At 43.8% G+C, this 27,436-nt stretch overlaps 1 protein-coding gene across 1 annotated transcript in view; it reads left to right on the forward strand.

Annotated features, from left to right (window-relative positions):
- The window catches only part of ABCC4 (ATP binding cassette subfamily C member 4 (PEL blood group)), a 250,147-nt gene that overhangs the window by 206,998 nt on the left and 15,713 nt on the right, over window positions 1–27,436 (forward strand). The window contains exons 26-29 of the mRNA XM_080798652.1: window positions 1,572–1,727; window positions 12,531–12,620; window positions 19,871–20,043; window positions 20,478–20,583. Coding sequence (XP_080654778.1) covers window positions 1,572–1,727; window positions 12,531–12,620; window positions 19,871–20,043; window positions 20,478–20,583 — 525 coding nt within the window. The remainder of the gene's footprint in view (window positions 1–1,571; window positions 1,728–12,530; window positions 12,621–19,870; window positions 20,044–20,477; window positions 20,584–27,436) is intronic.

Raw genomic sequence — 27,436 nt, forward strand, 5'->3', positions numbered from 1 at the left:
CACCTGTGAAATGATGATAAACAGATGATAAAATTAGCCAAAGCCACTTCCCTTACATTTATCCCTATAAAGGTAGGCTCTTTTTTGAAAGGCCATCAGTAGTTACACACGTGAAGCTTTAAAGCTTTGGAAGTATTCCACTGAGATGATATGCGAAGTTCCCAGCATAGAATCAGTGCTCAGAAAAGTTCTTCTCTGTTGAAAGCTGTGAGTTTTAAAAATGTACTGAATTTACAAATGCTCGAAAGCATGTCTTATAGCCGTCATCGATTCCAGTTAGCTAGTTGGGATGACATCATCTCTTGGGAAGCTCCCACCAGGGAATTTGTAGCTAGGTGTTGGGCAAGCTCATTGGTGTTTAAAAAAAAAAAAAAAAAAAAAGGTCAGTTTCTGCATACAGGTTTAAATGCTCACAACTAAAAACCAATTTTATACAATACAGTTTCATTCCTGACCAGCATTTTACCTGCTTTATATTGGCGCTTTGATCTTGTCACCGCATTTAATTTCTCTCTGCTTTGGTTCTAATAACCAGACTGATACTGGACACGTATCTTTCCCAGGGGGGTAATTGTGAGTATTAATTACTTTGCAAAATGCCTTTTGAACTGCTCAGATGAAAGGCCCCATATAAAAAGCAAATGTTATTTGTGTTGTTGTTGTTGATGATGACGATGAGCTCATTAGGGGTATTTCAGCTACCGGCTACTGTTTTTTAAAACCCTGAGACTTAGATTTTAAAATTTTAAGGTGTTTCCTTTCAAGACAGAATGTAATAGCCAGAAATGTGTTGGTTGTTCTCCCAAAGAATAATTCCTCTCAGGTGGTAGAATTCTGAGAAAATGATTACTTGTTTATGTATAACGCTTTTCACTTATTGATATCTGTGTAAAATTCTCCAAGAAATTCTCAGGGTTCAAAATATGCAGACACTGGGAATAATGCTGATTTTAAAACCGACTTGCTAGGTGCTGAGGAAATTGTTGGTTTTTCACTGCCGGTAGGCTGATGGTATTATTATTATTATTTTTTTAAGATTTTATTTATTTACTTGACAGAGATCACAAGTAAGTACGGAGGCAGGCAGAGAGAGAGGGGAGGCAGGCTCCCTGCTGAGCAGAGAGCCCTAAGTGGGGCTCAATCCCAGGACCCCGGCACCATGTTCTGAGCCGAAGGCAGAGGCTTAACCCACTGAGCCACCCAGGTGCCCCTAACTTTTCTTTAGACTAAATAGATCTCACCCAAGGAGAGTGCCTGCCTCCCCCCCGCCCCCGGCCCCCAGACACAAGGGACATTTGTCAGTGTCTGACATTTCCTGTTGCCACAATTCGGGGGGTGCTTGTGGTATCTGGTAGGCCGAGAGCAGGGATGGCGATAAACATTTAACAAGGGACAGGATGGCTCTCTACAATGAAGAATTATTTGGCCCAGAATGTCGACACTGCCAAAGTTGAGACGCTCTTTCTGACCACATTCAATATAGAACTTCCTTAATCCATCTTCAACAACTCTAGTGTCTCCTAGGTATGTGGCATATTGTTACACTTAATCCCTCTTGGATCTCTTTACAGGTCGGCATTGTGGGAAGAACAGGAGCTGGAAAAAGTTCCCTCATCTCGGCCCTTTTCAGATTGTCAGAACCGGAAGGTAAAATTTGGATTGATAAGATCTTGACAACTGAAATTGGGCTTCACGACTTAAGGAAGAAAATGTCCATCATACCTCAGGTATACAAGTCAGGGCATTTCTCTTGTTCTTTTTGTAAGGGAACTTAAGTTTAATTGCTTCTAATTTTACTGCCTTTTTTAAAGAAAAAATGAAGGGTTGATCCTTTTGCCCCAATAGGGTATATTTTTAACAGCAAGTATTTTTATCTGATACTGGGTTGTGTGTGTGTGTGTGTGTGTTAGGTTTAATAACTTATCAGAGAAATTTCTGGACTCAAGACTTCCCCAGGTCCACAGTTTTATCCACTGATAAACAGCTAATTCTGAAAAGGAACCCACAAATGATTTGTTTAGCCCCTGAGAGGCCACTATAGAGAAACATGAGTTTTAAGTGTTTTAGTGATACAATTTTGCTGTAGGAGGTAAAGCTGACTTTTCAAAGGTAATTGTTTCCACGGAGGGCGAGACGTGAAACCGATGGGCTCGGGGCATCACTGTGCATAGAGATGCTTTGGGGAGACTTTGAATCTGGCCATTAGTAAATGAATGGTGACCAGGAGGCAGTAGAGAAGAGTGAGAAGAGCACAGGATAAGAAGGGCCTCAGGTTTCTTTCCCTCATGAGGTAGCTCCTAGCACCATCGCCCAGAGCCCGTGTGACGCCTGGCTTCGTGCGTGTGGAGTGCTTCTCCCACCCCAGGACCTGATTCGGTTTTCTTATTCTGCTGCTGCTGCTTCTTTTTTAAAAAAATATTATTTATTTATTTATTTATCTGAGAGAGAGAGAGAATGAGAGAGGGCATGAGAGGGGCAAGGTCAGAGGGAGAAGCAGACTCCCTGCTGAGCAGGGAGCCTGATGCGAGACTCAATCTCGCGACTCTGGGATCATGACCTGAGCCAAAGGCAGTTACTTAACGGACTGAACCACCCAGGCACCCTCTTATTCTGCTTCTTAATAGAATCGTGACTTTCAGGAAACCTTCCAGAGATTGAATTACACACAGTCCAAGCTCTTGTCATTCCTTGTGGTTGACCCATTCCGTTTCAATAAAAATGCAGAAATTATGTATTGAGCAAATGTTGTCCTCCAAGAATATAGCTAAGGGCAGTGTAGGCCCCGAGCCCAGTGGCCTGAGGTCTGTAGCCCTGGGATCTGGTCTTCATTCTGCCCTCTGCTTTGGCAGTTACACATACTCAACTCCAGACTAAGCTGATTTTTGTTTTGTTTTTGTTTTAATTTGGGGCTTTGTTATACTCTATGATCATCTGCCTATCAAAAGAAGCTGAGAAACATTCTCGTTCCCTCTCTTTCTCTCATACACACGGACACACACACACACTCGCACTTGAGAAACATCGGGAATGAGACAAAGCCATGCGGATGTGCTTCCTGGCACGTGGATATAAAGAGCTCGTGCGTGCCTCTTTATTAGAAAGCATATAGAGGGGCACCTGGGTGGCTCAGTCGTTAAGCGTCTGCCTTCGGCTCAGGTCATGATCCCGGGGTCCTGGGATCGAGCCCCACATCGGGCTCCCTGCTCCACAGGAGGCCTGCTTCCCCCTCTCCTACTCCCTCTGCTGTGTTCCCTCTCTCTCTGTGTCTCTGCCAAATAAATAAATAAAATCTTAAAAAAAAAAAAAAAGAACGAAAGAAAGCATATAGAATATAGCACCCAAAACGGAGGAGAACGTGGACTTTCATCTTAAGATGGAGTATAGCTGTTGCTGCCTACCACGGGCCTCTGAAATAATTGGAATTATTATTCTAAGTAATTTCACAATCAAAATCAAAATACTCCTTTCAGAACCACAATGAGATGCCTCCTCACCCCCCATTAGAGTCACTACTCTCAATAAAACGGAAAAGACTGGAGCATCTGGCTGGTTCAGGCAGTAGAGCATGTGACTCTTAATCTCAGAGTTGTGAGTTTGAATCCCATGTTGGGTACAGAGATTACTTTAGAAGACAAAACAGGGGCACCTGGGTGGCTTAGTCGTTGGGCGTCTGCCTTTGGCTCAGGTCATGGTCCTGGGGTCCTGGGATTGAGCCCCGCATTGGGCTCCCTGCTCGGTGGGGAGCCTGGTTCTCCCTCTCCTACTCCCCCTGCTTGTGTTCCCTGTCTCACTGTATCTCTCTCTCTCTCTCTCTCTCTCTCTCTGTGTGTGTCAAATAAATAAATAAATCTTAAAAAAAAAAAAAAAAGAAAAGAAAACAACACAACAGAAAACACCAAGTGCTGGCAAGGTTGTGGAAAAATTTGAACCCCTTTTTATTGCTTGTGGGAGTGTAAAATGCAGCCCCTGAGGAAAACAAAATGGAGTTTTCTCAGAAAATGATAAATAATAAAGTCACATATGAACAATCATATGGAATTATCACATCCTGTTAGCAGTTCCACTTCTGGATATACCCCCAAAATAATCCAAAGCGGAAATTCTAAGAGATACTTGTCCACCCATGTTCATAGGAGTAGTCTTCTCAAGAGCCAAAGTGTGGAAGCAGTCTGCATGTCCTTCGGTAGGTGAATGGATGAACGAAGAGTGGTGTGTTCACACAGTGAACTGTTACTGTTCAGCCTTCAGAGGGAGGGAAATTGTGACATGAGCTACGGCAGAGATGAACCTTGCGGACATTATGTTTCGTGAAATAAGCCCGTCACGAAAGGACAAATACTGTATGATTCCGCTTATATGAGCTACCAAAGGAGTCCGTTTGATGGAGACAGGAAGTAGAGTGGTGTTTGCCAGGGGCTGGAGGGAGGGATGGAGAGTTAGTGTTCAATGGGTACAGAGTTTCAGTTTGGAATAATAAAAAGAGGCCTGGAGATGGCTGGTGGGGATAGCTACGCAACAATGCAAATATATTTAAATACTCCCGAACTGGTCACTTAAAAATGATTAAGGTGGTAAATTTAGTATTATCTGTGTTTTACCACAATTTAAAAAATCTTTCCTAGCTCTCCTTCCTGATGCTTCTGTGTTTTTCTTTTTCTTCTTTTTTAATTGAAGACTGACATACAGTAATTGTATAAGATTCCGTATTTATATACATAATGAAATGGTCAGCACAAGACAGGCAGTTCACCTTTAAATCCCCTTCACTTATTTTGTCCATTCTAAAAAAATTTTTATTTTTAATTTTTTAAAGAATTTTATTTATTTTGCCAGAGAGAAGGAGAGAGAGGCAGGCAGAGGGAGAAGCAGGCTTCCCACTGAGCAAGGAGCCTGAGCAAGGGGCTCGATCCCAGGACCCTGGGATCATAACCTGAGCCGAAGGCAGATGCCCAACCGACTGAGCCACCTAGGCATTCCTTAAAAAAATTTTTTTTTAAACCTCTTCCTTTTCAGGAAAAATGGAAAGACATTTTCAGCACATTCAGTCCCTGTATTTAACAATTCCCTCTGGCTAGTAAATTCATGACTTAGTGATTACAGTAGAAAATAAATAAATAAATAAGTGATTACAGTAGAAAATAAAATACAGTAGAGATTCCCAAGTTTTATATTTTGGTTGTACCCATCTCTGAAATGGGCCAAATGAGATTAGTTAGCAGAAGCGAAGGGTGTGTCCGTGAAGTACTTTCATGTCCTTGGATGAAAGGATCGAGGAACATGTCCCACATTATTTTTAATGCTTCTTAATAAGAAATGGTTGTATGCTTGTGTACATAAAAGAACTGTATAAATAAAGAAATAACGTTAGATGATTCTTGGCTCTGCCACTAATGTTTTGGAAGCACATCTGAGCAAAGACTAAATACACCTTGACATCACCAGGTTTTGGTTTTCTTCCATAACTTCCCACCCTACTTCTGAGCATGCTTGGGGTGCGTGCACACTCCAGAGACCGTGCTTACAAAACAGTACTAAGCTTTGTATCCATGTAGATAGTGATCGCCAACCATTGTAAACACAGAATCTTTCTTTTCTCACTTGCTGTCTCTAAGGCGCGATGTTGGTTGATGAAAGTGAGTCTAGAGACTGTGCAAAAATGTCTAAAGGGTCCCAGGAAATCTTGCAGGAGGCAACCTGGGATAGAATCTTCAAGGGTGAACACGACCCACGTTTTTATTCTGAGTGACCTTGATGACGTCACTTGGCCACCAAGCTCCATCGTCCTTGTCCTTAAACCAGGTCTAGTAATTACTGCCTCACTGATGTATCCTGAAGATGTAACGGGATGAAAAAATGTGTGTGGCCCAATGCCCTGCTCTCAGGAATGCTTCGTAAGTAGTAACTAGTATCAATTAAGGGTCAGGGCACTAGCCTTTCCAGCACTACTGTTACTTAAGTAAAAGCAGGAACAGGTGCTTTTCAATTTCTATTTATGTTTTTGTGGTCCTTGGTGATTTCTTTTACATCTCTTGCTTATCACATAAACCAACTTGTTTCTATAAATTTAAACAATGAAACAAAACAAGTGAGCCCAATGTGAATTTTAGGGTAACACGGAGCAGAAAACCTGTCCAACATTTTTCTCACTAGGAACAAGAGAAGTATCACTTGTTTTCTTTTGTCTTCTGGTTCCTTGCCCACCTGGCTTCTTTCCTGACCACTGCTCTGTACCCCACTAATACTGTGCAGTCCCCCGTGAAGACCCTGTTTTTCTCAGCTCTCCCCACATGCCTGGCTATTTCCTACCTCCTTTGGAGGCTGTCTCTCTCATTTCCTTGGCTCTGGTGCTGGTTGTCATCCCGGACAAATGTCACAAGTGTTCGTAGCATGTGACATTGCGGAAACCTTCACGTGTTTTAGCTTCTCTCCCTCCTGTCCCCCAGCTTCCTCCTCACGGTTCTGTGGTTCTCCCTGTTGTCGGACCCTTTTACAAATGGAGGCACCGTGAGCTGAACCCATGTAACAGCAAGCGGCTGAGCCAGGATTCATGTTTACTTTAGGGGGAGTCCCCCCTCCGCATCCTGGGCCACTGCCCGCTTGCTGGGGGCCAGAGTCCCGGGGACCTACGTCCACAGCAGCACTGCTGTCTCATGGTCTTGCGTGCACACGTAGGCACACACACGTGCTGAAACACATATTCCCCCACACACTGTCATTCCTAGTGCTCTGCACTCTAGTTTCTGTTATGTCCATTCTGTGCTCATTCGTATAAAAGACAGAATGATGGTCATGAGGCACAAAATGGCTTTCATGACCCACTGGCCGCACCTGCAGTTTGAGAAAGCATGTTCCCTCATGGTCCCCTGTCTGGCCGGACTCCTGCGACATATGAGTCCCAGGCCTGGAGCCTCCCGGGTGGCCCAGTTCTCACAGCAGTCCCACTGGCTTCTCCCTGCTTTTCAGGAAGGAAGAGAAGACTGGTGGGGCTGGTTAATGACATACCCTTAGTCCAATAGCTACGGAGCGGTAGAATCAGAGCTCAGGGCTGTCTGACTTAAATATGTATAGTTTTTTTTTTTTTTTTTTTGAACCGGACAGTCTCCAATATCTCACCCATTGTTTTCCACCCCACTCCAAAAGGATTCCCAGAAACCACAACAAAGGAGAATCAATAGAGAGCGAAGTCAAAAGATACTTCTGGTGCAATTTTTCCCATTTGGACGGTGGTGGTTTTGAAAAGCTGAAACACTTGTGACTTTGGCTGGAAGACTTGAAGCACACTCAGCACTAAAAGAAAATCGATTTAGGAAAGAGGGTTAATTTATAGGTCATGGGCAAGCCTCAGGAGTAGGTACTCGAAATCTTACCTTGTTAGACCTGAGAGCCCGTCCTCCGTACGGTGTCTGACTGCGGAGGTGGGAAGGTCTGGTGGTCTTGGCCCTTAAAGTTACTTGTCTACAGCATAGCAGACAGCTTGCCTCCCTCTCCCCCCAAAATGAATAGGAAGCAGCCTCCTTGTGTCTCAACTCCCTGATTTAGGGAGCTGGCAAAGTTTGGATCAGTTTCTGCAAAGGGGAATGGAGGGGTTTTGTTTTTGTTTTGGGGGTTTTTTGTTTGTTCGCGTTCCCGCTTTCGCTGAGACAGGCCTGCATCATTCCCTAGCTCCAGGCTTACCATGAACCTGGCTGCAGCCGTGAGCTTCCAAGGCGGTCCTACTCTCCCAGGCTCATCCTGGTCTCCATTGACCGCGCCGGGAGAGATCAAACCTGGGAGAGAGGCGATCACAGCCAGGACCTTCGTCAGAACAAGCGGCAAGGGAGTGGCGACTCATGGTGGGACAGTCAGGGGCCAATCCTGCAGGGAACGTTCAGAAACGAAACCTGTATTCTTATGAATGTACTCCACCACTTGTATAATTGCAAGGGTGAGCAAAAAAACATAAAAAATAAAAAAATATAGATGAAATCACTTTCTGAATTTCCAAACCGAACAGGTCACCAAAATAGACGCTTCCCTTTGTGCTCACGACCTGAAATAGTTAAACACGTTCCCCGGAGAGATCAGCAAGACGAGATTGTATTTAGGGACGAGCTTGCTTATCTGCGAGGATCTGGAAAAATGGATTTCAAAACTTTTGGATGGATCCTCTACATCTAAGGCCCCTTCCTTTCCTTTTGGCACCAAGAAAATGTTTTCAGTTGAAAAGTGATGCCATGCAAATTCATTATTTATGATTGCACCCCAAGGGCTGGCACAGATCAACAGCTATCCTCTTTATCATGATTAAACAGATTCATTTTTTACATTTAATAGACTTTTTTAGAATCAAAGCAAAAGCGAGGTATTTTTTAAACCATCCACTCTGTTCCTTTGTTATATCCGTTCCCTGGGTTATCTTCCGTAGGTGGAAAAGGTTCACCAGAGCTGTCTCTTTAAGACTTCTTTATTCTTACCTGGTTTTCTTTCCTCTTTCTCTCTCTCTCTCTCTCTCTCTTTCTCTTTTTTTTTTTTTCCCCCTTGTTGGGAACAAAACTCAGCAAGAGAAGAGGTAGGTATGCTGTTACTAGTAAAGAAATACAACTGGATTGTAGCCTAATGCAGTCAGCCTTTTGTTTCTGACACTGAAGTCTTCATTAAAGCCCGGGGAACGGCTTCCCGGAGCTCCTGACCTTTTTGTATCAAGAGAGGACTTTACAGGACTTAAATTCTTTTTCCTTTGTTGGCAAACAATGTTCTTTTCTTCTGAATATGGATGATGATCGGTTCATTTAGAGGCTACAGGATTAAAAAAAAAAAAAAAAGGAAAGCAAGATTTAAAGCTCCTTCAGGTGACTCTCATTCTCGGAACAGGGATATGAGCTGCCCTTCGTAAAGGTCCTCCAGTTAGAAATGAAAATGTAGCTAGTAGGACGTAGGGGACGAGCAGCCAGTCCGGAAGATACATTTTAGTCGTGGGCCGTTTCCTAATTGGGGCCTGACATGATGAGGGTACGGTGAAGTGTGCTTTATCTGCCTGGTTTGTAACCACTTGTATGTTTTTGGGGGTTTTTTTGTTTTTGTTTTTGTTTTTTTTTGTCTTGGACCGGGGTCATTTTAAGCTTCGGAAGGTTAGTGGGTAGGGTTTCTTTTTAGGATAACGGCCGGTCTGTCTTCCAGGAGCGTATACAAAAGGCCCGGTCGGACTGTGGTTCTGTCTTACAGTTGTGTCGAGGGATTATCAATTTACTCCACTAAATGCGTTGACTCAGAAGGGCCATTTTTGGGTCACATGGCCGATAGGAACTTGTGTTATGTTGGTAACAAAGGAGAACATTACTGAATATGGCACAGAGGATTAAAAAAAAAAAAGTTAACTTTAAGCTGATGAAAAACAGATCGGAAGCTCAGGTTCTATTTAAAAGATGACACAGAACAAGAGTATTTGTTTTCCTAACTCAGCCATGCCAGCCACCTCTTATTAAATGAGGTTTAATTGTGTACCTTCGGAAAAAAATATACTTAGGCTAATATATTTAGTCTGTATTCTGTGTTTACATGAAGGGTGTGTGTCCGGCCGTAAATCTCGACACTGAAATGTTCTGCGTGCAAACATTTTTACAACATTTATTTATAAGATTCGTTTATTAACTTCATTGCTTGGAGGTGGGTACTTTAAATAATAGTATCTATCAGAAATGATAATTAATTTGACCCTTATCTGCTTCTGCAGTATGTGTCTCCTGTGAGCACTTTTATTACCTTTTGAAGATAATATAGTGGTTTCTTATTTGGCAAGTGGATGAAAGTAGAATGAATAGAAACCAAAATGAACACCGTGCATAAAACACATTGGCATATTAAAACAGACATTGTTAACAAATTGCCTGCTGGTTTAAAAAAAAATACGGCTTCAATCAGTTAATGTTCTAATAAATCATTCCCTTCATTCAAGTTTTGACTGAAATTGTACTCATTTTGAAATACATATTTGGCATGTCATGACAAAGAAAAATAATTCGAATCCACTAAACTCTTTTCTTCTGATGACTGCTAAGTAAACATGAGTAATCATCTACTATATCCCTTCAGATTGACAGTAGAGTTTTAAGTGGCAGTAGGAAATAGTTAAATTTAACTTTTTTCTTTTTCTGGTCATGGTGACTCGCTGACATGAGCACAACCTCCCTACGGCTTGCAGGTACCCGAGGAGTCTGTTTCAAGCTCAGCATAAAGCAGCTGCAGCTTTCTGCAAAGAATCCCACTGTAGCCCCCCAGTCTTTGGAGAGAGTCATCCCTTTCCAGACCTTTTCCTAAAGAGAAAAAGGTGAGGGAGGTGATGAGAGAGGCGCTTCCTGGTGCTGAGCGAGGTGATCTCATTTTAAAGGTGTGCTCCCATGCCAGTTCTCTAAAACCATCAAAACCATGACTTTCAAACCTGGGAATCCCGGGCCCTTCCAGCATTTAACAAAGGAAGGAAATTCTGTCTTTTAAACACTAGGCAGTTTTTTGTAGATTAGCTTTGGTAACGCCTCTGCAGAGTGTACTTTGGAAACCAGGCGGACCCTTTATCGTAGACCTCTTACTGGACGTGAGTTTGCTTTATGAGAGCCCCTGGAGGCAGACATATTTGGGTCCTGTACATCCGGACAGTCTTGTGGTTAGTAGAAGCCAAGAGACCTCCTCCTCCTCCTTTGGTGTTGAAGCTGATTCCTTAGCCTGTTCCCTTTCAGCCTCTTTACCTCCCCAAATCCCAGTCCTCAGAGTTTGGGCCGCAGAGTGGATACTGGCCATGGTTTAGAGCCTTGGTGGGAGGAGGATGGGTAACAGCTCTCCTCTCGTTGGGAACCTTCTGGGAATCAGATGGAGGAGGAGAAACGCCTAGCTTGTTGAACTCTTGTTGGAATGATCATTACGAAGAGTAAGACAAAGTAGAACCTGAAGAACTTCTCAAGTAGAAGGAAGACTTTCAAATACCGAAGACAACTGATTGTTATCTCCCTGACAAGGAGCTCTTACCATTGCTTGGATGGTGGTTTAGTCTTTGGTCCTAAACTTCGTAGTTTTAAGGAAGACTTTGACCTGGGGTCTTGGGGTCTTTCAATTCAGGAATCATTTTGAAACATCCTATGACCAGTGATTTTTCAGTGCTCTTGGGGTGTATGGGCCGCTTAGTCAACTTTGTAAAGACAAAGTGTCCTTTTTAAAATGTCTTTTAATGTTTGGATTTTGCCTTGAGGCCGACATGTTTTGGTCAGGCGAGATTTGAGGCCGGTGATTCCCTTGAGCCGTTCCTGGATGCTTGTGGAAGAGTCCCGTCTCCTCCCGTTCCCACATCTGTGCATCTCATTGTTCTGCCCCCTTCCCTGAAAATAACCAGTTGGGCTCTTCCCTGCTGCCCATATTCTTTTGGCCTGGGTAATCGGAGCCTCCCAGAAGAAAACGTATGTGACCTACATACGCTTGCATGAACCGGGTTCTCCTGAAACCCACAAGGAGGCATGTATTGCAAGAGTGACTTAATTGTGGCTCCTCCTCATGCACATGAATCGGAAAGAGCTATTTAAATTAAAATAATTTCCTTAGTACACACGCCACAATGGGTTTCAGGTTATCCTGCCCTTGCAGGTAATGATGAGGTTCTGTGAGGCGTGTAATCCCGATGCACAGACAAGATAATGTGGCGATCAACTGGTACAAAAGCAGAGGCATCTCTTGATGCACAGAGGCGCCGCTGGGCCCATTTGTCTGCATACTCTTAGGACAAGGGAACAGGACGTCCCATTCCTATGTGGGGAGAGGTTCCCCATCCCAGAAGAGAGCTCCACCGATGGAGGGAACATTTTGACTTCATCAGTGCACGTGGGAACATATTTCCCAGTTTTGCTTTGAGTCACAACCATCAACAGAACAAACTACGTTCTGGAGTTGCACCAGGAGTGACGATAAACTTACCGAGCGCTCTTGATGTACCATTCCTGAAATAATCATATCCGTGTATTTCCTGTGTAAGCAGATACTGCTAGGAAGGCGGGTTTTTTTTTGTTTGTTTGTTTGTTTTTTTAAAGATTTTATTTATTTGACAGACAAAGATCACAAGTAGGCAGAGAGGCAGGCAGAGAGAGGGAGAAGCAGTCAGAGAGAGGGGGAAGCACGCTCCCTGTCGAGCAGAGAGCCCGATGCGGGGCTCGATCCCAGAACTGTGAGATCATGACCTGAGCCGAAGGCAGAGGCTTAACCCACTGAGCCACCCAGGCGCCCCTAGGAAGGCGTTTTTAAAAACCGGATCATCCTTTCTCTTCTTCAGTTTCTTCTTAAAACGACACATTTCAGCAATTTCTTTTGTTCGCGTTCAGGGGTCCAGAAGATATTTTAGGTCCCACTTCGTATAATAGAAAATTAATAGAGATACTATTTTGTCTGAACAGACATTTGCAACCATATTATTAATGATTATAGTGAATTTTGGATTTATATTTTAATTCTGGAATGTAGCATTGAAATAAAATGACAAGAGCCTATAATAATAACACCCACTCTTCTGGGATATTTAGGAACCTGTTTTATTCACTGGAACAATGAGGAAAAATCTGGATCCCTTTAATGAGCATACGGATGAGGAACTATGGAATGCCTTAACAGAGGTAATTTATAAATTGGAATTATTAAACTTGTTACCATCGGTTTGTATGTCTGTACCTGTAGAACATTGTGAGTAATTAATGGGAATGGATTGGTTTAACTCACTTTGTTCACCCTCCAGGAGAACGTTGATGACTTGGATACACTTAGAATGTGTGTACTGGTGGTGAGGAAAACCAAAAGTGAAATGTCTCATGTTTTCATTGTAATTTTCTTCCTGGAATCCAAAGCTGTTGGATATATTCTCTTACTTGTCTTTAGCAAAGCACTAAACTGGACGTTGTATTTATGGGTCCAAGTTTTAATGACCAGTTAACCTGCAACATTCATTTTACTTCTCTGTTCTTGTGAACGTCCACTAAATGAAGACAATAAGAGTTTTTCATTATTGACGGAAAAGGTAAATGAGATCATACTAATAAAATGCTTTGAGGATTTATAGGAAAGTGCTTATAAAAGTTAAACAGAATGCGTAACAGTTACTTTTGGCAAACGTAATTTGAATGCACTAAGTACGTGGAAGTAACAGAACCCTGGAACTTTTGCTAAGTTTTTATACTGATACATTCATTTCTAGAGAATTTTCTATTATTTGTATAGTGTGTCCATTTGGACCACTTCTTTGAATTTCCTTGCCCTTGCATGGGAAGGATTTAGGCTATTAGGATGCTGTTGCTTTGTATGTTTTGACACTAATTGTTTTGTGTCCTTGCCCTAATTCTGCAAATTGACTCTAAGCTCCTGGATGGCGGAAACCATGTCAGACTTCTAAACCTTAGGCAGACTTCTAAACCCTTGTAGTACCTAGCTCAGTCTTCGGCTTTTAAAAAAGCACTTAATAACTAGGTACTAAGTATTTGATCTTTTCATTTGGAGACCACGTGACTTATTTCTTTAAAAACAGTTGCACACAGCCCGTGACTGATGGCTCACGTTGTTGTTGTTTTGCATTAATGTGTTTGTCATTGAGTGTCACACTTCCAGGGAAAGCTGAGCCCTTCCAGTTTATAGATGAGCTTTGTGAGCAGGCCGAGTTGGAGGCCCGACAGTTTCCTGCCAGTCGTTCTGGTTTCTGAAGGCATGTCGGTGCTGAGTCTTTACACACCCGCCCTGCTTTCCAGTAACCGTAGGGATTTTATTTGCCTAAATTGGGCCGATTACTTCACCTCCTTCCTACTTGAAAGCTGGGGATCTCTGATTTCATTTAAGTTGGTGGGTCTTCCCTGGTGAAATTCTAGAAGAGCAGAGGTGGGCAGAACAGTTAGCCGTCAAACCTAAGGAAAAATAGGACGAACATTAATTGCTTTTGAACTCGTATGACAAATTTGATGGTGCAATTGTGACACACCTTAATAAAACAGGAATTACTGGTAAATTATTTTTCTGTTTGTTTCAGAGCTTGAGTTCTCTCCTGCTAGATTCTCAGATAGTAAAACTACTCTAGAAACACACTGTTCCAGAACCATGAAGAAATGTTAATTAGGAGACAAATCCTATCAAAACTATCTTAGAACTTTGATCATAACTTACTTTTTTAAAGATTTTATTTATTTAACAGACAGATCACAAGTAGGCAGAGAGGCAGGCAGGGGGCGGGGGGGAAGCAGACTCCCCACGGAGCAGAGAGCCTGACATGGGGCTCGATCCCAGAACCGTGGGATCAGGACCCGAGCCGAAGGCAGAAGCATTAACCCACTGAGCCACCCAGGTGCCCCTTGATCATAACTTGTATTTCATCTTAAATTTTTTTCTTCTGCCAAAATTAAAATAAAAATTAGTAGCTTGTCAGGATTCTAAAAATGATGCAATGTGGTTATAGTACGATCTACCTTTATTTTCAACTACATTGGGAACTTTCTTGAATGGAAATAAGCATGACTGTTTCACAAAGTGAAGTGAGTGGTTTTCGTGTGTTGCTTCTGGAATTGACCTCATTGCTTCAGTGATACTTCTTAGAGTGAGAATTCATCCCATAGTTGTGTTTCTCTAGAAATGATTTCTTCATGACGTGTATGTTTTTCCGCAAAAGATTTGGTAGATTTTCTTAAAATAGGAATATCTCATTGTATTTACACTATGATTCCAGCTGTTTTAGTCATACATAGATAGGTGTACCTAATAAAGGCTTCAAAACATAAACATTGCTTAGTTGGGGAATAATAAAGCAATAAGTGATCCCCCACCTTTGGCTTTCTTGAATTCTCCAGATTTTCTCTGGTGTACTTTATTACTTTTATCTTCTGGAGCGTACTCCTGGCGGATGAAGTCCCACACACTTTGCACAGTGGTTACCTGGGTTCCGTGACCCTCTTCAGGGAGGTTCGTTCTGTAATAGATCAGTCCTTAGAATCTCCAGGTGTTTGGACTGTGGACGAAGAGACTTCCTTCCCGAAAATTGTGCTCATGGTAGAATAGATGCGGGTTTATCCGGAGAGACACCATACAGAGGAGTCAGTCTAATGCCATTCAGGTTCTTCTCAATCTCTCCTAATCAGTCTACCCACCATCTCCACAGCTTGCTTCTTCCCATGACGCCCGCACCTGAGTGCGTCAGAACCAGCCCTGCTCTCCAGTAGAGGGTAGGAGACCGGTGTCTTCGGCACCTCCCTTAAAGGTGGGCTAGCCACCGTGGTCAGCTGCTTTACAAATGATGCCAGAAAGGAAACGACTCGTCGGGTTGGCTTGAGAGCCAGTAAGAGAGCACAGTATACTGTCTTCTCTTTAAGAAGTCCATTTAAGGGGCACCTGGGTGGCTCAGTGGGTTAAGCCTCTGCCTTCAGCTCAGGTCATGATCTCAGGGTCCTGGGATCGAGTCCCACATCGGGCTCTCTGCTCGACAGGGAGCCTGCTTCCCCCCCCCCCCCGCTTGTCTCTCTGCCTACTTGTGATCTCTCTCTGTCAAATAAATAAAATCTTAAAAAAAAAAAAAAAAGAAGTCCATTTAAAAAGATTTTTTATTTTTAAGGCCTTTTGGTTATGTTTCCTCCTCCTCCTCCTCCTGGACGAGCCAGGTCAGAAGGGCGGCAGTCCTGTGCACCCTGCCCATCTCCTCTGGCCTGTTTTTTCATATATTGAAAAATAGCCACAAACCAAAGAAAGTTCACTAGAAATTAGTGGCCACTGGGGTACCTACAAAGCGGCAGTATTTAAATGCAAATAATGACTAGAAATGAAGCAGTTTATTAGTCAAGGGACTAAAAGATTATAACAGATAAAACTCAGCAGTATGATACTCCTTTAAAAAGCCACAATGACAATGAACAGCTTTAATACTGGGATGTGCGATAAAGAGTGGGGTACGTCATGTTAGAACATGGAGGAATTGTCCGGTTATGTTCACCGCTGATGGTGTCTCTATTAGAATATGGGTCTTTTTCAATATATAGGAAACCAAGCCCAGAACTCCGAGCATCAGCAGGGTACCTGTGGGGGGTGTAATGCAGCTCTTCTTTTGTGATATGTTGCATTTCCATTTCTCCCGAGGCTGCGTATTTTGGTAAATGAGCTCTCCCTTCCCTTCATTTACTGTTGGCTTAATTCTAGGAAAAGCTCCTACCCGCCTGTTGATTGCAGTTCAGACTCTCTTCTCTCTCCGGCCTGCATCAGCCTTTCTCTTTGACAAATAAGAAAGTTCCACAAAATGTGGAGAGGAAGCGGCATCCGTGTTAGCCTCCTGTGATGGGGGCCGGCACCTGGTCCATTCCGTACACATAGCAGGTTACCCTGACGAGCTTTACGATGATGCAAATGGCTGTCATATGAATTCAGTTCATTATTTTCAGTTTTGCTGTAGTTTATTATTTTCTGAAGGTTAAAAATAATCTGAAGGACTCTGTATGGAGGAGATAAGTATTTTTGAATAGCAGTATTTGAACTTTTTTCCTTAAATTATTTTTTTTAAGATTTTATTTATTTATTTGACAGAGAGATCACAAGTAGGCAGAGAAGCAGGCAGAGAGAGAGGGGAAAGCAGGCTCCCCGCTGAGCAGAGAGCCCGATGCAGGGCTCGATCCCAGGACCCTGGGATCATGACCTGAGCCGAAGGCAGAGACTTTAACCCACTTAAAGCCACCCAGGTGCCCCTTAAATTATTTTTTAAAGCTTTTTGTTTTTTATTTGAGAGAGAGAGAGAATGAGATAGAGTGTGAGCAGGGGGAGGGGCAGAGAAAGAAGCAGACCCCTTGCTGAGCAGGGAGCCTGATGTGGGACTTGATCCCAGGACTCCAGGATCATGACCTGAGCTGAAGGCAGTTGCTCAACCAACTGAGCCATTCAGGCGCCCCTCCTTAAATTATTTTTTACACTTTAAAGTATGATGTTAGGATATCTTGAAGCTACGTAGCTGTTGTGAGGAACTCATTTCTTTTACAATGACATTTAATAGGAAGAAAATGGTATCTTGTATAAATTATATGGATTTGTTTTCCGATTTTTATAGGAGTAAATATGTCACAAAATGAGATACACTTGTGGCTTCACTCATGCATCCAATAAATACCCAGAGGGAGCTTTTGAGAAAGGCATTCTTGTAGATTCTGGGACTCGTACAGTCATCAAAAGGGACTACCCCCTCTCGGAGCTAAAATTCTCATGGAGTAGATGGAACATAAGCCGATGGATATGTAATCAAGTCTCCGTACTGATGCATGCAAAGAAGAAAAATAAAGCTGAACACGAAGGGAGTTTAACTGACCGCATTATGAGATAGGCAGTATCTATCGATCTCTTTGTATCAGACAGTATTGAAAACTCTACACATCCTGACTCATTTTATATTCCAACAATGTTAGGTGGTAGACGCCTTTAAAAGCATTACAGTCTTATTTACAGGTCGGGAAGCTACGATAGAGAAAGTTAAGAACTTGCCCAGTTGGCAGACCCAGGCAGTACTCATGCCCAGGCTGTCTGGCTTCCGGGTCCCAATTTTGTATTTAAAAATTTTCAGATCACAAGAAAACAGAAGCAATAGTATGACCCACACACATGCACCCTTCACCTGGTTCTTATATGACCACGTTGCTTCCTCTCTTCTGTAGTCTGTGCTGTGCTGAACCTGCTGGAAAGTAGATTGCAGAAATTTTCATTATAAATTAAAATTCACCCATAGATACCTAAATATATGCGGTATAAGAATAAGGACCTCCTCCTACATAATCCTCATCTCACTCAAGACCCAGAGGTAATATTATGCTGGTCAAAGGTTTTCATATTCCCTTGGTGTAACTCCTTTTTACTGCCTTCTGCCTCTCTCATCTTTTCTTGGTTCTAATACTTCATTATAGATAGAATGAATGAATGAAAACACTACAGACATCTTTCATGTTCATATTATTCTCATAATCAGCCCTGATTGGTCATTGAAGACAGAATCTCAGAAAACAATGTTTTCTGGAAAACCTGTTTATTCTTCATCAGGTAGCTTTGGGCAACCCAAAGGAGGATCAAAAACCCAGGCTAGTGAGCTGTCATGTGAGTCAGGGGGGCTAGCATGAGGTTATCTCTTCCAACGTCAGGATGTCCAGTCTTAAGAAAGATGCATTAGCTTAGGTGTTATCAAAGTCAACTCGGAAGGAAGAGCTGATCAAAGCCTCAATGGGTTTCATCCCCTGGGGTGCAGATCTAGGTACCTTTTCATAAGAAGAATCACCTGTGGGCCCTCCTCCTTGTAGTGGAGGGGGTTGGCTAAGCCAAATCTCTCATTTCATACTTTCCAGTGCACGGACCGGCCCCCACCATCCTGATCTTACACTTTAGATTTTATAGCTTTCATGTGAATACTGAGTACCAACACCGTATTTATCCCAACGCAGATTCCCGTTCCTGGGGTTTGGACTTTGGTCTTAAGCACAATAATCACATTCACAGATGTGCTTCAGCATTTAGGGTGCTGTAAAAACATTGCTCACGCACCCTTGGGTTTCGTCATTTGACGTTGCGGTTCTGTGTGCCTGCTTTTTGGCCATCACCCAACGATCTCTTGGTTCTCTTAATTCCAAGTGTATTTCCTCTCTATTCTTTAACCCTCAAGGATAGTGTGATTTGGTTCTTGTAAAATTTCCCCAAATAGGCATGGAGCTGAGCTCTACCACTCAGGCTGGTTTCGGATTATGTTCGGTGTTGAATAGTTTGTTGTTTTTGGAACTTAAAATTGTAAGAAGGTAGATTAATATAAACACTAAACTCAAGAGTCTGGGGGAAATAAGATGTGATGTTGTGCCCTGTTTCCATGAGTTTTCATTCACTGGAAATCCTTTATGAGATTAATGTAAATGCACTTGACTGGTCTAGCAGGGTGTATTAAATTTGGGAAAGAGCCCATCCCCAAAATAGGTTCCAGGTTTGCTAATATATGAGGTGTGGTTTGCCATTGTTTGAATTTATGAATTTATTTATTTATTTTTAACTTTAAAATCTTCCAAAATGGTAAAAGTGCTGACAAGATTATATCTTTAGAGAAGCATACTTCCTGTAATAATTAAATTTTTTCTTCTCCCTTTAGTGTACCAACTCCCATACAAAAACGTATTCTGGGAAACTCGACTCAACCATACTGATCCATTTAATGTTTTTAGTGTTTAGACTACACTGAGGGAAATAGCTTCATTTTTTGAGAAATTTCCGTACTTAATCCTGAGAGAGGGGTTCCTGGTGGACATCATGTGGCAGGGGTGATTTCTTATCACCAACTTGATTGGTATCATTTTACATATCAGAAAATTTCCTCACTGTAAGTGTGACTGAGTGATTTTTGGTAAATTTGTAGTTAGTCATCGTAACAATCCAGTTTTAGAACATTTCTGTCCCCCACCCCCGATTCTCTCTTATCTATTTACAGTTGACCCTCTGCCCCCAGGGAACCACTGTTCTGCTTTTTATCCTTATAAATTCCTACAGTTACCTTTTATCTAAAAATTAAGGAGGGACATTTTTAATTATTCCCTACGTTACCTTGAGAATAGCTTTATTCAGCATACTGTAGATCTCTTCATGCGTGAACAGACGGTGCCTACCAATGGCCACACAAGAGTCTAGACTCCCATTAAGCATGTGCTTCTAAGTCAGAATCATCCTGTCCTGAGTTGATGCAACCATCTTTTTCAGTAAACAGTGATTGGCAGTAAGGCCCCCCATCACGTGACCGGACACGTAAGATGCGTGACGTCCTGAGGACTTCAGAGCTCTCGTGTCCAGTGGGCTTGTCTGCTTCAATAGGAGTTCGTTTAGGCAGAGGCAATTCTTTCTGTGCCCACAGGTACAGCTTAAAGAAGCCATTGAAGAACTTCCAGGCAAATTGGACACCGAATTAGCAGAATCAGGATCGAACTTCAGTGTTGGACAGAGACAGCTGGTGTGCCTCGCCAGGGCCATCCTCAGGAGAAACCGGATATTGATCATTGATGAAGCGACAGCAAACGTGGATCCAAGGTACAGAACTGAGGTCCATGTACCCTGGAATCCAAATTTTAAATGCGGTCGGTGAGAAACATTTCACGATGCTGAGAAATGTTCCTAAGCTCTCTCTTTGCCCCCACGACACCTCTTGATAACATTAATTCTAGAAAACAGAGGAAGAAGCCAAAATGAGTGATACAGTGTGAATGGGTTTGGAAGGCATCCTAACAGAGCTAGTTGCCTAAATTCAACTCCTGAAAGTTTCAAGCAATTGGAGGGAAGAATATTTTACATCATTACATGCAAAATAGGACATTTCTAAATAGATTTTTTGATACTCGGTTTTTTTCAACAAGATCATGTCTATGATTTTTTTAAAAACATTATGAAAATGTCATATGATTGTTTTAAGTCTTAAGTCTGCTTTTCTGCATCTACTGAAATAAATCCAATTCCTTTTGTTCCAGAACTGACGAATTAATACAAAAAAAAATCCGTGAGAAATTTGCCCAGTGCACCGTGTTAACCATTGCCCACAGGTTGAACACCATTATTGACAGTGACAAGATCATGGTAAGACTCTCACCTGTGGCATTCCAGGTGTTTCCATTAATGTTCAGTTTTTCAACTTAACCATCCATGTACAACCTGATAGAAACCTCTAATAAGTTCGTTTTCCATTCATTTTTCTGCTCATCCCTGACAATAACTTAAATACTTAACTGTACCTTCAGAATATAAAATTATATAATAATTTCCTATTTCCATATTAAAATTTTTTGAATTGTCCTTTTTCTGTATGATGGTCAGCCATGGAAATACTTCAAATCCAAGATCTGGCCCCCTCTTACAGCAGGTAAAACAGGCATTTTCACTGTGTCACAATTGTTTCAGTATTTTGGATTCTCCTAATCAAAAAATTGGCTTTTCATTTAGGCTGCCCGTTAGTTGTTGGGTAAGTCACAGGATTTCTCGGCTGTTGGGATGTTCACAAGATGTAGCATCAGAGGGGAATCTGCGAAGAGAGGCCCCGGTCAGAAACACAACGTATTTCATCAGAAAGGATTTAATATAGGGGATTTAATGTAGGAATTGGATGGCTGAGAACGTGAAAGGGAAACACGGGGGTAATAATTTTAGGAAGCAGCTACTGAGCCTCAGGACAGATTTCTGGACCCAAGAACTCAGAGGAGAGTCCCTAAGGACTCCTGTGCTCAGACCTCCAAGGAGAGCCACTGCCCAGTTGCAGGTCATGTCTGTGAGGTGCACCAAGAGGCTAGTTCTCAGTGTGTGTTCTAATGGAAAATGGGGGCTGGCCCCAGTTCCCAGGCAATGCTGCAGGAGTGGCATAAGCCAGGGAGACCTTTGGCTCTGTGTCCCACCTTCAGGGCTCCCCAGTACCCCCGGGTGATGGAACCCAACAGCGCACCCACTGGCCAAGGTCTCTGACATGGGATTTGCAGAAACCCAGCCCCAGCCTCTCATGTGAGAGTGTAGAAAGAAAGGCCCATCTGGGACCGAGAGGCTAGGTGACCAACCAGCAAATCTGTCACACAGTGGATCAGGCGACCACACATGTGAAAAGCTCCAAGCTTTGGTCTCTAGACCTTGATTGGCTTTTTCTTCCTTAGTAATTCGGGCTTTCCTTCCTTACTTTTCTTTCCTTTTTCCCTTCTTCCCTCCCTTTTGTCTCTATCTTCCTCTCTTTTTTTCTTCTGTCTCCTTTTCCTCTGCTGCTTGCTCAGGTTCCATAAATCCTAGGATGTGGCTTTATAAGATGATAAGGCAAAGCCTTTGTATGCAAATGATCCCAAGGAATTCGAGTTCTTTTCAGGCTGCCTCCCCACCTGTGGCAGCAGGCTGACTTTCTGCCCATTGTCACCAGACACTACAGTGATTCTTTGATTAGTGGTGAGGAAGTAAATAGATAAAGAAGGCCTACATAGTGCATGAGAGGCAACAGATGGGGTTAACCAGTGATTTTGATGGTCTGGACTAAATAGGTTAATAATTAGGAATAAACAATTAGTAATATCCGAGCTTCCTTATGTCCGGTGAAAATGGAGCTGTCTCTTTGGACTTTTGGGGGCAGTTTGTGGAATATTGCCTCCCACTCAGCTTCATATGCATTACCAGATGGGATGGGGGGGGTAGAAGGGGAGCACTGAGAACACCCCAGACTCTCCACAGTGAAGCTGTGCCTTCAACCTTGGCACTCCCCAGACCCGGACATGTATAGAATGAGCTCTGACGAGGCAGACAACAAGAGTCAGGTATTCCCAACCAAAAGGATGCTTTGGGTTTCAAGCAATGTGGCCGGTCTGGACTAGAATGTCACGGGAGGAAGCAGGCCACCCCAGCTGTGGTGGTCCATGATGGCGGGACAGTAACTCTTCGATTCCGGAAACATTTAGCATCAAGCATCCTTAGTCCTCCGTTTTGTGTTCTTGAATGGGAACTGGAAAAATAACCTGTCATTTCTGTTTGTTTCCTGTCACGTTGTTCTCGTCTCTCGGCATCGTATGTTACAGGCTGTCCCCGGAAGTGTCCTTCCTCCACAATAAATGAGTGATGCCCTGACGTTTCCCTGTTTGCCACACTTTGTCAGGCCTTGGGGGCGGCAGGAAGCTGGCTTGATCTCCAGTTCATTTGGGGGCCCGTCCAAAAAAAAGCCCTTGCTCCTAAATCTATCATATAGAGTTAGTTTGCCATGTGGTCTGACGACAGGGATGGTAGCAGCTCCTTTCTGTCGCCTCAGACTTACTTGGATTGCGGTGGCCTTGGAATGCGTGATGGGTTAGGGAAACAGCAAAGGACGGAACTCGGCAGATTTGTTTGCCGGTCGTTCCTAAATCCTACCCATCAGTGCCTGACCCACAGGAGGGAACTGTCCTGTATCCCCTTAACCAGTCAGCTTTATTGCTGTTATCAAAACATGCCCATTTGTGGAATGCTCTCCTACCAGTATCTCTGGGTAAATTTCAAGAACCTCGGATTTTTCTCTCTTGGTAAGTGTCTTTGTCCACAGCCTGAATAGGGTTTTGCAAAACAATTTATAGCCCCTCCCTTCCTTTCCAACCTGGCCTTACTCTGCTCTTCCTCATTCCTTAGAGAGCGAGTTAAAACCACATAGGTAACCTGTCAGTTGCCTTTCGGTTCGACTGGATGATGGCGGCTCAGGCTAAGGCATTGCTGGTGCCTTGGGTTGGTGAGATGGCTCGGTTGGTGGCCGATAAAGGACGATGTGCTGGGTTGAGCCTGGAACATGAGAGAAGGGGCCTGAGATCTGGGGGAGTTGGCGAGACTGAGGGACAAGTCGGTTTGGAGTTGGGAAGTGCAGGGTTCTCTTTAGAGCCTGTGACTGTGCCTGGAAGGACTTTATTTTCCATGGTGGACTCTGCCTGTTTCCATAGGACTGCGGCTCCCACCAGGAGAGGTGACTCGGCCACTAGCTCCCATCGCAGTCAGAGCTGGTTTTTTTGGTTTTGTTTTGTTTTTTAAAGATTTTATTTATTTATTTGACAGAGATCACAAGTAGGCAGAGAGGTAGGCAGAGAGAGTGGAGGAAGCAGACTCCCCACTGAGCAGAGAGCCCAATGCGGGACTCGATCCTAGGACCCTGGGATCACGACCCGAGCCGAAGGCAGAGGCCTCAACCCACTGAGCCACCCAGGCACCCTCAGAGCTGGTTTTGACTGCTGACTCCTTTGACAGGAACGGCGGGAAGGGACCTCAGGGAACCCCAGTGGCATGCATTCCCTAGCTTCCTCTTTGGGGAGCTGTCCTCTGTGCTCCGTCCACTCCAGGTGGAAACCTTCTATTTTATTCTAGAGCATCTGATATCCCATTGGCTTCCAGTCCAGCGAAACACCATGATTCGTGTTCTTTTCTCGAACCTTTGATTTTGGGAGCAATTCTTTTTTTCTTGCTGGCTTTAGAAATACCCATTTCCTTTCCAAAAAGCAAGTGATGGTCTGTTCTGTTATTCTGAAAGCTTTAGGGGCATAAAGACGCGTCCATCAGCTGCAAGGCCCACTGCTCGGGAGAGGGGTGGCGGGTGGCCAGCCTTGGGGAGCGACTGGGGAGGTGACAGATACTAAGGAAAGCCATAACCAACAGCCCTGTCATCGTAAAGTCGTGTAATTGTGCGCGCTCGCGGTGTCATAATTACATTTTGTCGCACTGGTGAATACTTCTGCACAAAGACATATGGATATGGTTTTGTTTACTGTAAGTAAATCAAACAAAAGACTTGTTGGGAAACAACTGTGACCTAATTAATAGCTTTGTTTATGTGTTGGCTCTCCAAAGGGATTTGCCCAGTTTTGGTTCATTAAGCGCCATTAATGTGTTAGGCTTAGAATTCTATTTTACAAAGATGTTCTCTCAATTTTAACTTTATTAAACATGATGTAGTCGTCATGACAGCTAATTTAATCTTCCTCATTTGCTCAGTTGCCACAAAACAGTGGAGCAAGACAGACAAATTAGAAATCCTCTTTCTCCTAATACTCACCACTGGTTCTGCGTTAAAGACGGCTTCTTCCCTGTTGCTGGAGGATTAGCTGGTTACTGGTGACCTGTCTTCTCTTCAGCTAGCGCGACAGCTTTTTCCTCTGGTCCCCGCGTCCCCGAAGTCAGGAGAGCATCTCCCGACTCCCCCGGGCAGCGGGAGCAAAGGAGGCGTCTACTGCCGACCACTGCTGCCTGCTGTCTGGGTTCAGCATCTTCACTGTCAGGAGTCCGGGCGTTCTGAGAAGCCCGGAGTCCTCCTCTTCCGTTCACAGGCCATGCTATGGTCTTACGGTCTTTACCTTTCTTCCTAAACTCCTGCCCCTTTGGAGTAGAGTTTTTCCCAGAGAAATCAGACCCTGACACTGTTGTAACGTTCCCACCTGGGAAAGCACAGAAGCACAGCAGAGCTCCTGGAGTTTGAATTAAATCCCGTTTCTCACCTTTCTGGAACTTTCGCTTCAGGGAGCCTTCATACGTGGCCGCAGTTAGAACATTCCGGAAGAGAACAGCTCCTTAAATACTCAAATCCAGGTTTTCAGAGGGAAAAATAATGACTGTGAAGGTCGAAAGCACAATCTGGGAGACGAAATCTTTGGGGAGAGGCGGTGGGTGCTTACAGGCAATGGTGAGAATTAGTGGGGGAGCAGCTCTGGCGGCCACTGTGACCTGGCCTTCGCTTCCCCAGGGGACAGTGGTTGACCATTTCAAGACCTAAGAAAGGATTCTGAGTAAGACTCCCCACAGTGTCTTATCGCAGAGAAGATCACAGGCGTCCGTCTCACCAGTGAGGGACCCAGCTTCCACGGCTGGGAAACTTCCCGTCCGTCTGCCCCTTCAGCAGGCCACTGAAAGCAGAGACCCGAGACTCTGACCTTCCCACTCCGCTGGCTGCTAAGTGGGATCTCCCTGAGTCGCTCGTTGCCATGTCGAAAACCGTCCCGGGCGTCTCTTTGCTGTTGTCACGTTTCTCTTCTACCGTGTCCCGTACTGCCCACCACCTCCCCCCCCCCCCCCGGCCCCACCTCTCCCTGCAGCCACCCCGCTGTCGCTGATGGCATCCCACCGTTTAAACATGGTGAGATTATTTTGCAATGGGTCCACTTAATTTTTATATCTAGGACAGGTACCGGAATATCTGTGAATACACAGCCCTGATAAGCACATCTTCATTGAGTTTATGTAACTGACTGACTCATCCAATATAAAGTGTTTCCCTTCTCCTGCTAGAGAGCTCGAGTGATTTGAGGTTGGCGTTCCTGGAAAAATGCTGGTGCCATGGGATTGCTTGCACACCCGCTTGGAGCTGTGGTTTAACTCGGGCTATAGGAGGGTTGGGGGCACCTGGGGAGATCACAGGAGGCTTTTCTTCCAGATATAAAAGATGTTAAAAATAAAATCTCAAAATTGGACCTGTTTTTCTGTACATAAAGTCTGGAGCTGCTTTGTGTTTCCTTACTCTGAAAGACCTGGAATCTTTGCTCAAACCAGTAAAGGGAAAGGCGAAGCGGGTACGATTCCGTTCCTGGACGTTTTTCCGTCTGCACCCCCAAGGGGGGCTCTGTAGACCTGAGTCTTGGTGGCTCCACCCTCTTGTTTCTGCCAGTGCTCCCTCCTCTCTGACCGCCCTTTCTCTCATTTCTCTTTTCCGATGTGTGAGATAAATGAGTTTCAAGCCTCCGTCCTCAACCCTGGTCTGTCTGTCCCTCAGGTGCCTCTCCCTCTTGTCCACTCAGCAACCTCAGGTACATGGCCCTCTGAGTCTCTGTCCCTGGTCCTGTCATCCCCGGATCCTGTCACCTTAGTCCCAGTGCCAGCCACACCCCGGAGTCCTCTCAGCTACGCCACTGGGCAATCACGCCGTCATGCCCCATATTTAGTTTCCTTTGTATTTAACTCAGAGTCCGCATGTATCTTGCATGTCCTACTTACCAAGGACAATGCCACGGCCTGGAGGGGCAACAGCGGAAAGGGAAACCATGGCCTCCTGCCCTTAAGGAGCTGACAGGCTCAACTGCAGACCTCTCGACCTATGTTCTCTGTGTCTGAAATGACCCCTCTGCACCCCCCAGCCCCACTGCTGCATGTCCAAGCCTCCCCCTTCTTCCAGGCTCAGTTTCCTACGCTTTCTCCATCTTGAAGCTCCTCCTCAGAACCCGTGGCCAGAAGTCACCTCTTCTGCTGTCAAACTCCCCCCTTGTTGTGCTTTTTTTTTTTCTTGCCTTTATTGACATTTGAGGACTTTTTTCCTCTTTCTCTCAGTATAAATTCCAGAAAATCAGGGGTTGTGACTTATATATCTTTGGCCTCCCGCATAGCATAACTCATGATGACATGAATGCAGTTAAGTATGCAAGAGATGTTTGCTGAATAAATTCAGGAATTAATGAAAATTTACTTATTTTCCTCAAATGTGTTTCTGGCATGTGTTACTTGTGCTTTATTAATCCTAAAAGTTTAATAAAATTGGTTTTCTTTTTCTGTGAGTATCTGCCAGGGACACAGTAAATAATTTGAGCCCTGAGCATAATAAAAATGCAGTGGAAAGCGGACAGGGGGAAATGTTTACATTTATAGGCACATTTTCCTAAATTATACAAAGTTAATATATGATACTATCCATATGGAATGGTATCTTAGAAAATTGAATGTTAAAATTCTCATCTCCCTTATTTTGCTTTCTGATAATAAATAGTCCAAGTGTCTTTCTCTGGGAACTCACGCAGAGAGGAAAGAATAGGGATTCAGCGTTGGGTTTGAGTCCCACCTCTGCTCTTTTTGATTTTGTAGCCTGAGCCAAATGACTCAGCACATCAGCACCTCAGTCTTTATGTCTGCCTGTGGGTTTCTGGACAGAATGTGTCTTGCTTATCTTGGAATTTCCTGTTCCTAGAACAGTGCTTTTGGTATTGGG

This window comes from Martes martes, assembly GCF_963455335.1.
Source record: "Martes martes genome assembly, chromosome: 3".
Classification (NCBI taxonomy): Eukaryota; Metazoa; Chordata; class Mammalia; order Carnivora; family Mustelidae; genus Martes; species Martes martes.